General features: G+C 33.6%; 1 protein-coding gene and 1 long non-coding RNA gene across 2 annotated transcripts; both read left to right on the top strand.

Annotated features, from left to right (window-relative positions):
* The first annotated feature begins 591 nt into the window (after positions 1-591).
* Positions 592-1,458, top strand: LOC129968333 (uncharacterized). Its single transcript, XM_056082190.1, has one exon. The coding sequence runs from the start codon at positions 592-594 to the stop codon at positions 1,456-1,458; it is 867 nt and encodes a 288-aa protein (XP_055938165.1).
* A 3,368-nt stretch (positions 1,459-4,826) lies between these two features.
* Positions 4,827-8,965, top strand: LOC129969617 (uncharacterized). Its single transcript, XR_008784545.1, has 3 exons — positions 4,827-4,962; positions 5,969-6,061; positions 8,172-8,965. It is a non-coding gene; the product is annotated as an uncharacterized LOC129969617 (long non-coding RNA).
* Positions 8,966-12,159: the final 3,194 nt, after the last annotated feature.

Genomic DNA, 12,159 nt, shown 5'->3' with positions numbered 1-12,159 from the left:
GGGTGCTCAGAGCCGGTAACTGCCATCCCTTGTAGGGCTCGGTGGTGGGCGGTGCCGTCGGGACCCGAACCTCATGACCTTTTGTGCATGGGTAAAAAAAACAAAGCTCCCTTCAGTGGGCATCAAATTCAAAACGATTCATCATGTTCAAAACATTTCGATAAGTTTTTTATTTTGAAAAGAGTATTTTCTACCAACGATACGTTTCATTCCGTTTCACCTTTTTTAGTTGAGAAAAGTATATCGGCACATCTTGGGACAGTATCAACTGTTCGGAAATTACGTTCGGGAGATTTGCTCATTGAGGTTCTCTCTCAAAAACAAGCTCACCAGATTATGAAAATGACAAACATTGCATCTTTTCCAGTGACTGTCAGTGCACATTCGACTTTAAACTTTTCCAAAGGAGTAATATCTTGCGGAGAACTTTTTCATACTCCAGCTGCTCAAATAACTAAGGATTTGGAAAGTCAAGGGGTTACTCATGTCCGTCGTATAACAATACGAAAAGATTGACAACTCCTTGAAACCAAGCATTTGATACTAACATTTCATTCGTCTAAAATACCTGAATACATTAAAGCTGGTTACATGAAATTGGCGGTCCGGCCTTATATCCCGAATCCCTTGCGATGTTTCAAGTGCCAGCGTTTTGGTCACTCCAAAGCTTCTTGCCGCGGATCTCTAAATTGCGCCCGCTGTGCAGAAACAGGCCATGAAAACTCTGACTGTAACGCACCGGAAACATGCTTCACTTGCAAAGGTTCGCACACGTCCTTTTCTCGCTCCTGTCCATCGTGGATATTGGAAAAAGAAGTGATTGCTGAAAAGGTGAAGAAAGGCATTTCATATCCAGAAGCAAAGCGAATGGTGAAAGCTCGTAGACCTGTTGATGGATCCATCTATTCTAATGCTGCCAAGAAAACACTAGAAACAAGAGGCACTCAGATAATGCCTATAATCATGCATGTTGATAATTATCCGTTTCAACCATCTTATGCACCCTCTGAAATTTGTCCCAAATCTGAATCATTTATAAAAGACTTTTCACCCAGTATTCCTATGGAAGACACTACTCAAGATATCCCACAGTGTAAAGTTGCTGACACTTCACAAAACTTAGCTAGTTTCAAAACCGTTATTAACAGGAAAAAATATAAGAAAAACTCCAAGCCTAAAGATAATAAAACCATGACCACAAATATGTCCAATCGTAACACCGACAGTGATATAGAATCAGATAATGCAATTGAATATAACCCTAATGAAACAATTGATGAAACTCCACCTGCTCCAGAATCTTCTATCGTTTCCACCACAGTTGATAAAACTGTGTTTAAACAAAGTCCCCAAGACTGTCAAATTCAATGGGATCTTAAAAATTTCCACTGTGAATCTTTCAGTACCCCCATTCATAACAAATACTTGAAGAAACGTGGGATCAAAAGATTACAATGATTTTTTTTCTCTTATCACTTGGTTTTGTAATTTATTGTACTTGTTTTAATGTTATGAATGTTGCACCTTTCGAATTGGTATTTTAATCTTTTAACATTTTTGAAAAAATTTACTTTCTGGGATGCGAGTTGCAATTTTAAAACCACTGCTAATATTCATTACTAGATGTCTTTAATTTTATCACGAGAATTTAATTTTAAATTGTATGACTGAATTGTACTTGGCATTTATTAATACCATTTGTTTGGCGCAGTATGGCCATATTTGGCTCTTGCGCCATTAAATCTCACAATACCATACCATATCATACTATTCCTATTCTTAGCATTCTGCTTTTAAAACCAGATTTACACCGTACTTAAAACTTATTGCCGAGTCGTAATGAGAATATTAGACCCTTCAGACGCTCTCGAGGTACGAGGCTTGATGGCTAGATCAGCACTGTGTTTCATTGCATTCTGCTGTTCGAATCTCGATATCGAAAAATAATTTTATACTTTTTCTTTTTTTTTAAATAAATTTCATCTATATTTGTCCATTGTTCCTAGAGTTACTATGAATCATTCCAAATCATATATTTCAAAACTATATTTTAATTTCAAAATATTTCTTCATTTATTAGTAATTTTAAGAGTCAAATTCGCGAACATGCGCAGACTCTATACTTGATTAAAATATTATCAGTTAATTTTCTCCTCTTTAAAGTTTTTTTTAATTATATTTTGGTTGTTCATCTGTTAAAGAATGTTATATTTTTAAGACCATCATCCTATTTGAATTATTAATAGGTTGTTTATAAACCAATTTGTTATTAATAGAATTTGATTCATTAATGCTTGCTACTCGAAGGTGTTCGGTAGAATGTCAGAGCATTTGCCCTTTTCTGAAGCCTGAAGGCCAAACAGAATCTTTAGAAAATTTCAAATATTTAACTAAAAAGCATCTTAAGTATGCCTATAATTTTCACTTAGAATAAAGTTTAGGAAAGAACAGATAAATATTTGAATGATTTTAACTAAGTTTTAAAAATCTTCTGATACAAAATTATAAGTCAATCCGTATCAATTTAAAGTGGCCATTTTCAATATTTTGTATATCTTAAGATTTCTACAAATTTCCAGATTGCACAGCCCCTTCATTGGAAAGACACTTTTTTGATACTATTATTATCTGTCTGCCTGTGAATGTAATATCTCCAAACCGATTTGGGCTGTATGGATGAAATTCGATATACAGTGTTTGAACTAAAGTTATATATTTTTGCCGAATTTAAAATAAAACCTGTTCGCATGAATGTTATGCCTGTCCGTTTAAGAAAAATTAAAACGATATTTATAATGCACAACGAACTGTGCAAATAAAATTTTCTTTCTAAATTTAGCATCTTAAGTGTTGATTTTGATCAAATTTTTGATTAAATCTGTCAAAAAGCTCATCATCTGTAAATCTGTGTTATCTAATGCATATAAACCCAATAACTCGAAAACACAATGATTATATAAATGAAATCTCCTGTGTGATCTTGTAACTAAAATTTTAATTTAAGGTCAAATTTTAATTTTTTGACAATGAAAACAATTAGTCTAAAATCTATGCTTGGTTTTTCTTTTCAAAGCACAAAGAGGTTTGATTAAGAACTCTGGAAATAACAGGATGAGCACTCAAGGTATCCATTGTCTAGCCAAATGTCACATTCTTTATTGAGGGGAAGGAGAAACACATTCAATGGCGAGTATGCAAGAAAGTTTCGAAGCCCTACTCGTTCTAATTTTTTTCTCTCTTATATGTAAGCATCTTTCTTTTTATTGTCGGCGAAGGATGTTTTAGATTTGATGATTGGAGTAGGATGATTCTTGATTTGATTAAAGAAGCTTCTATGTAGTCTTCGGATGTAAATTTGAAATATAGAAGTACATAGAAATATGCAAATAAGTATAAATAATAAAAAGATACATACACGTAGAGGTTTCTACAACTCAGACTGCAGAGAAATACCAAACCTTTCTCACCACATGATAACATCTCCATAATAAGGAAAATAAATCCTAGAAAAGCCACAGACCCTGACATTGTTCTTAATAAAGCCATTGAGTATCTTTCTCAACTAATTGAAATCAAATTGAACTCAAAACAACAATTGCAGAAATATGAAAACATACCAAATTTCATTTTTCTGAAATTATTGAATTTATGTTTTTACATGCATGCAAAGGTACATAGACAGACGATTAAGCTTTTTATAAATTCGCTTACAATACTGATATATATACACAGTAGATTCTAAATCCAGGTACCAAATTTTATTTAGCCAGCTCTTTTCGTTTTGTAGTTATAGCTACAATTATTCGGACACTCATACTAACTTCCTTTGAATGAATTTCTTTCAAAATTTTTTAGTAATCTATATATTTAACTAAAATATCACATGCCAAATTTCATTCGTTAATTCAACTCTTTTTTTTTATTTATCATATTTATAGAAAGCCAGATATAATTCGAAAAATACATTGAGTTTTTTAATGCTTAAATTACGTTTCCTTTTTTTATGTCAAGTTCGTCATGGAAGGCAATACAGTTTTGAACTAAATAATTGATTGATTGATTGAATTGGAAAATCTGGGATTTTTAGCAGCGAGGTATGTAATCCAGAGTCAGATTTAATAAATAACAAAAAACTTCAGTGAACAAAGAAAAATTTGAAGAAAGCGTTTATGAAAAATAGTTTTTTTGGATCAGAATTTTAAGAGACGAAATTTCTTATTGAATGAAAGAAAGCTTGTTCCATTGATAAGTTTTTTGAGTTGAATTCTTCAAACAGTGCACAAGAATATGTTCAATATCATTTTCTTGGTTACCGAATGCGAACTCAATAACTGACTGTCTTGGTAATGGTTAACGACATAATGTTGGAATATTCAGCAAGGATTAGCCAGGATTCGAAACCAAATATTTTCATTTTTTTTTCACTAGCACTTATGATTCTGGACCATTACTTTTCGCCCTTGACATGAAAATCTAACTGATAGTATTTAAAGTAATTACCATGTTTGCTGAATGAATGACCGATCACCTGTATTTTACCCTTTTCTTTATTTATACAATAGCTGACAAAATTATTTTTATATTTATTGCATTAATTGCTGTTTATTTAACAGCATTGATATTTCTTGTGCATAATACTTCTTTCGGATTCGAATTTGGATAAATATTTTTTTTGATTCCTTAAACTCCTCGCTCTTGCTGAACTGCCACCTTGTAAAGATCTTTGGAAGAATAGAACGATGTATGCAAAATATCCATCTCTTTATTACCCTATAAAAATTATATAGATTGATCAATGCTTCTTTTGTAGTTCTTTGTGTAACCCTATTGATTTCTTTCATGATTATTGTGGAAATTGAAATAGCCACAATGCTGAAATTAATATATATTGACATTTGTTTATATTACGTGATTGAGTAATATCGTAGAGAAGATAAACATCGATATTTACGATTATATTGGGTAAGTTTATTTGCGTCATTAAATTTCTCAATGAATTACGATTTAGTTGTTTTATTTAATATTTATTGAAGATTCTGAAAACTTAGTTGAAATATCGGTTCATAATAAATTTCTTTTTGCCGAAAATTTTTAACGATGTTACTATTTAAAATCTAAAGTTTATTAAAAAATCAAATGTAGACAAATAAAAAAGTTGATTTTAAATGCGGAAATTGGGTTTATTAGCTCTGTAGGGATTTCACTTGTTCTGAGGTAAAGAAACATAAAACGTAATATATCGCTGAGAAATCTTACTTTGGTATCAAATTTATTTGTAAGAATTGGGCAATATTATCATTCTGAAATAAAACTTGTTTGGCATTTCTGATCTCATACGGAATATTTTTATTCATATAAAAGTTTCATCCAAACTTCGAAAATGTTTAGGAATGTTTATAGAATTACCTCAGATTATAAGAGTAGTACATATATTACTTCCTGCATAAAGAAAATTCTAATTTAGAAGTACAAACATTGTGTATCCTTTCAGATAATATATAAAGACTTTTGTAATCTTATGAAGTGTGAATGAAATATTTTTAGTCTCGTATCGATTTGAAGCATGGGGGAAATTTCTAAATTCTTTTATTCGACTGTAAAATATTTTGTGAGGGTTGTTTTAATGACATTTCGATCAAAAAATAAAGAATGTATAATGGAGTGCTTCATATTTTGCCATATTACCAGAGTCCTATTTATTCAATGCTACATTCATGAGTCTAAAAATTTTAATTTCGATATTAAGCACCTTCATAAAGTCAGAGGCATCTTATGGGGAGCCAGCAATACTTAACTTTCTTGATTTACTTAAATACTGAAGTAAATGCAATGGTAGAGACAATTCTACCTGAAAGTATGCGAGGTATTTTGGAAGCATTATAAATATAACTTAAACTATCTGCATGTTTTAGTTTAAATAATTATGCACTTTTGTGCAATAAAGTTCTAAAAAATGTTCTTGTATTAGGAGATTCGAGGTTTTCCAATTCGAGTGCATATACTTGTGAAAGACCAGCTTCGAAACAAAATAGCAAGACCTTTTTCCCTGATTGAAAATTATGTAAGACTTCAATTTTAATTTTTCATTTGTTTTTAACTGTACTAAAATATCGCAATGTACCCAATAACGTCAATTCAATGAAAACGGTTTATACGAAATCTATTGCATTATAAATTCTGTAATAATTATTTCTGCTCGGATATTTCAAGTTTTCAATTCCTATAATTAACAAATGTAATAAAATATAATGAAATCATATTAGAAATATATATAGCATTATGTACCAATAAATTTTTTGGTATATGCATTTAAAGATTTTTTCTATTGCAATTGGAAGTAAAATATATTGAGCAGTTGAAAGATTTATTTTCGTTGCATAAATGTATCAGTCCTGATGGTTTGTTTACGATTTCGTTCAACTGAATCGTATATTTAAATATTTAAAAAGTAATGGATATTTTGATTTAGTTGAATAGCACTGGTATTAAGTGTGCAACAGGATGCTTTACCAAACTTTCGGATTAAGAATAAATATTCTTGGACATTAGAGAGGCTTAACAAGGAAGAAAATCTTCCTTCAAATAATTTTGAAAAGAATGACTCGAATTCAAGCAATCGCCTGATTTATTTCGGGTTTTCAATGTCTTGTCAAAGCAAGTTCATAAAAATGCATAACGCATTTAATATTTCAATAATACAATTTATGCAAAAACTATATAGGATTTGGGAAAAAATTCGAAGTATTTTATCTATCTTAATGGTTTACTTGGCAATTCGAATCCAAATAGTCCGACTTGTGCATCTAAGGGAGTCGATTCATCTCGTACGGCAAAAAGATAATCAAAATTGAAAATTAAATAAAAAGAAATACTATATCGTGCACTTTATGTTAAAGGATAGCTCTTGTCGTCAAAAGGAATTATTTCATAAAATTGGCAATTCAATTTACATTGGATTGTACATTGAACTTCGGCTTCCGATTTAAAATTGCTTCATTTCATTCAGTTTCCTATTTACATAAGGATGTTATGTTTGCTGATACCAGCAGCTTTACGTTAGGCTCCATCTTTAAATTTATGTTCAATTGTAAATTTTGTTAAATATTTGCACCATTGTATTTGGTAAAAAAATAAAATTAAATATAATAATATAAAATTAAACTTGAAAATAATTCAAATTAAAGAAACACTAAAACGTTACTGAAGTTGATTTCTTTTTAATTCGTGCACAAACGATGCCATATATTACGAAATGATTCACAAGAGCTTTCAAATTGCAAAATTCATCCGAATATATTTCTCAAAGGTTTCTCTCAATAATTAAACTTTAGAAAATTATTTCATGGTGATTGCTTTCTCCTTAAGTTGTCCATTATGATCCAAATCTGTTAACTCTAGGTCTAATTCTGTTCGAATAACATTGAATGCTGTACATAATACATATAGGATTGCATCTTGCAATCCATGGTAAGTATGTCAGCCTGATATTAAGGTGTAATGTAGGACTAAAGCACGCCTTTGAATTTCGACATCGCACAATTATCATAGCTAGGGATCGTTAGCTTCAAAAAGGTTTCCGTACGATAATCTTTTTTCTTTGAAGGAAAATGTTTAAAATGTAACTATAGATTCTTAATTATACTGTTCCAAACGTTGTAATGGAATTAAGTGTTTTCAACTCCATTAATAGGGTTTTGTCACTTGGATTAATGAGGTTACATTTTATTAGCAATAATTGTTTGTTTTTAACACTTATTACCCTTCTTGTTCCTTCTTTCGTTTGTGGAGGGAAGCCGTGCCATATCAGGTATTGTGTTCATCTGCTGATCATAGTGCAAAATTGTTTACCTTCAAATGGATTGTTTGGCGAAATGGAATATTAATAAAATTAAACCAAATGATCTTGCACTATTCCATGAAATAGTATTGCATGTAAAGAATTAAAAAGATAAATATTCTTCTGAATGAAAAAACATGTTCGCATTTTAAAGAACAGTCTGTATTTCAATGTATGGAATACCTTGTATATTCTTCTATTGGATTCGTCTATGATTTGAACTGTTTGCCTTTCTTTGAAATCATTGCATTAAACCAATACTAATCAATTTTTGAAATGTTAATATCTATTCATAATTAATCTTAGCCAGCATTCGCTTCAATTTCTCTTGCAGATCATTTCTCAGAAGATAATTGGAATTAAGCGACACCTGCATCTTTACGTTCATATTTTATGTAACTGAATGCGTTGATGTCACTGCCATTCTTCATCATGCCTAGTTAAAATCCAGTGCTAGCTTCTCTCTGGCTTTAAAGAAACGCCTTCTGGATCAGCTCATCATACCTTAATGGGCCATTCGAGTCGCTTATGGTTAAAGGACGGATCTCCTTCTGTTGCATTGGACTATCCAGGTATTATGTCTGCATAATTGTGGAATCCTAGCGGCTCAGAGGCTGCTATTGTAGACTATTCGAAGATTGTGAATATTTTTCCGCGTTCATTAAAAAAAAACTAGTTTCAGGTTTTAACGCTCTATTTCTAATTTGATTAATAATCCCAGGCATTTTTAAAATGGATTTTAAATTCTTTCTCAAACTTGATAGCGAATTAAGATCTATGCGATACCATGGATTTCCTCGGAGTTAGAAACGAATAGTTCTTACACAATCTTTATTAAAACGATGGTAAATTTTCAAAAACGAATCTTGATGAAAAGTGGAAAAATTTCTTTTAATTTTGGTTTAAAAATAAGTCGATGCTAATTTTTTAGGACTATTAGTATGATAATCGTTTTATCCACAAAATATAATTTCGAACTTTACTTTAAGCGTTTTCATTCAGTTCCCAGTACAACTTCATTTAAGGATATTTCCCGTTCATCGCGAATTAAACATAAAACGTATTCGCAGTTCCTGCAGATTTTTCCTGATCCAACTTTTTATTGAATATTGTAAATTCAAGTAATAGATTCGGTACAAATCGCTATTCATTTACATATTATGGTACTGTAAATTTCAGCTTACTGAATATAAACCGAATTTGTTTACCAGCAAAGTCGGCATTTATTGACTGCTTTCAGTTATTTAATTAGATGGGTGATTGTAGGTATTGCATCTGGAAAAATTAGATTGTCGCTGATTTTTTTTATGGGGTTAAAACAAATATTCTATCAAATATGGAGGCATCTTAAATTTCCGAAGTTACAGATTAGAATTTTTTAAATATAAACATAAGCGATTATGTGAATGCCGAATAACATCTCGGCTAAATAATCAGTTTAAATACACACTAAACTTTCACAATTCTAGATTTACGATTTAGAAATTAGATTACAATTTTTCGGTACTGCTTTAGAAATTTATAAAGTATGGTGCATCTATTTTCCCTCTTCACGTTTAAAAAATGACAACTGATCCTGTAATCTTACTTTGTCTCTAAAATATGAAAGTTGCTTTAATTTAAAAAAATACTAGTGGAATTCTAATCTTATTAACCTTTTTATATGTTAAATGAAATTATCTCATGCTTATTATATGTAGAAAATCTCACTAATTTATATTGTGCTTTCTCAAGTTGCCACTCGAAATCCTAAAGAAACTTCCTTTCTGTTTGAAATAATTCGAAATTGTTAGGTTTTCTTGAGTTTTATTAAATCTGAATTGTATAACTTAAAATACTTTTTCTTAGTTTCTGTAATTAGTATTAGCTTCCTATTTATATTAAGTCCTTGACTTCCTTATTAGATAAATATCCCCAAGATTTCATTTCAATTCATATAATATACAAGGCATTAGAAGTATTGAGTTTTGCGACTTCGAATTTTAATTCCTTTCATTTCAATTCAGAGACGACTTAATGCGATGCGCATTTCGGACACCTCATATGTGTAGGAGTGAAAATCATGAATGTTCAACTTCATAAACCTAGTAAATTTAATCTTTAATTGTATATTTTATTAGTTTCGTTTACTTAATACCCGGTGCCATAACGTGATCAAATCCTAAATTGTCAGACATGTTATATTAAACATAAAATTTCAATCGATTGCGGCTTAAATTCAACTTACTTAAATTTCAAAATTTTGGTTGCATTTTAGAATTTTTTTATTGGTCTTGTATCCATTTGTTATAGGTAGTATAATGCTCTCGCATAGCTAGATTCCAAATTAAAATGCAAATCCTAAAAATGTCACAGGAAAGCTTAGTGATGCTATACGTCTTAAAACTAAGTGTTGCATCCAAATATCACTCTTTGATTGGAATTAAATCGCTCTTTATTTTATTGAATAATATACTTAAACTAACTCGGATTTTATTCGCCAGTTGTTTTGACAGTAGTCAGTCACGAGATACGAAAGGAAGAACTAAAGATTAACAATTTCAGAATGTCAAATTTGGTGTCGAACTTCTTTTAAATTGTTTATAGTACAGAACATTGGAAGTATTTAATAGAATTTATAAAATTAATGGATTTAATGAGTTTCACATCCTAGGTTTATTGCCCTTTAACTCTTCTCGCACATTCAAGTTGGATAAGCGGCTCCGGGATCGGTATTTTTAAAAATTCGTTTTCGTGTACCTATACAAAGGCTAAATATTTGATCCCCCTGGCGAAATAAGGCAGTGAGATAAATTCATAATCTGGGCAAGATGCATTCGAAAACGGAATTGCCTTTTGATGTGCATTACGAAAATGGGGTATGATGTACGAAGTAGTAATTGGTAGTTGTGCGAGCAACGTAATCTGTACAACTTCACGGTAAGCGGGAATGGAGCGAAAGCATAAGTGGAAGTAGACAATGTGTAGTCAGAAGCTCTATGGGTTTTTGCAGTGGGTAAATGAAAAGTGAATGCGTCATCGTCAATCGGTCATGTTATATATTTTCGTAAGGCTGAGTAGTGTGGATTTGAGGACGCGGGTAATGTGTGATAGCTGCGAAATCTCGGTAGTTTCAACATGTGAGTAGTGTAATCTGGTGGAGTTTCGAGGCGTGGGTAATGAGTGTGCGAGCTGTGGAATGTGATGGGACTGGTGGCTTGAGCAATGTGAGTGAGTGGAATCGTGGTGGGGCTGGAACAGTGGGCAATGTGCGCGAGAGCGAGATGTGGGATCTTTATGGGGTTGGAGAGGTTGAGTAACATGTGCGAGAGCGAGATGTGGGATCTTTATGGGGTTGGAGAGGTTGAGTAACATGTGCGAGAGCGAGATGTGGGATCTTTATGGGGTTGGAGAGGTTGAGTAACATGTGCGAGAGCGAACAGTGGAATCGTAGTTGAGCTGGTGGCTTCAGCAATGTGGGCAAGCTGTAGTCATGGCGTGGGTAATGTGTGAGAGCTGTGGAACCGTAGTTGGGGTCGGTGGCGTGGGTAGTGTGTGTGAGCTGTGGAACCGTAGTTGGGGTCGGTGGCGTGGGTAATGTGTGTGAGAGAGCTGTGGAACCGTAGTTGGGGTCGGTGGCGTGGGTAATGTGTGTGTGTGTGTGAGAGCTGTGGAACCGTAGTTGGGGTCGGTGGCGTGGGTAGTGTGTGAGAGCTGTGGAACCGTAGTTGGGGTCGGTGGCGTGGGTAGTGTGTGAGAGCTGTGGAACCGTAGTTGGGGTCGGTGGCGTGGGTAATGTGTGAGAGCTGTGGAACCGTAGTTGGGGTCGGTGGCGTGGGTAATGTGTGAGAGCTGTGGAACCGTAGTTGGGGTCGGTGGCGTGGGTAATGTGTGAGAGCTGTGGAACCGTAGTTGGGGTCGGTGGCGTGGGTAATGTGTGAGTGCTGTGGAACCGTAGTTGGGGTCGGTGGCGTGGGTAATGTGTGAGTGCTGTGGAACCGTAGTTGGGGTCGGTGGCGTGGGTAATGTGTGAGAGCTGTGGAACCGTAGTTGGGGTTGGTGGCGTGGGTAATGTGTGAGAGCTGTGGAACCATAGTTGGGGTCGGTGGCGTGGGTAATGTGTGAGAGCTGTGGAACCATAGTTGGGGTCGGTGGCGTGGGTAATGTGTGAGAGCTGTGGAACCATAGTTGGGGTCGGTGGCGTGGGTAATGTGTGAGAGCTGTGGAACCATAGTTGGGGTCGGTGGCGTGGGTAATGTGTGAGAGCTGTGGAACCATAGTTGGGGTCGGTGGCGTGGGTAATGTGTGAGAGCTGTGGAACCATAGTTGGGGTCGGTGGCGTG

The sequence above is a fragment of the Argiope bruennichi genome, chromosome 5 (genome assembly GCF_947563725.1).
Source record: "Argiope bruennichi chromosome 5, qqArgBrue1.1, whole genome shotgun sequence".
Taxonomy (NCBI): Eukaryota; Metazoa; Arthropoda; class Arachnida; order Araneae; family Araneidae; genus Argiope; species Argiope bruennichi.
Note: the sequence above shows the minus strand (reverse complement) of the source record. Positions and strands in the feature narration are given on the sequence as shown.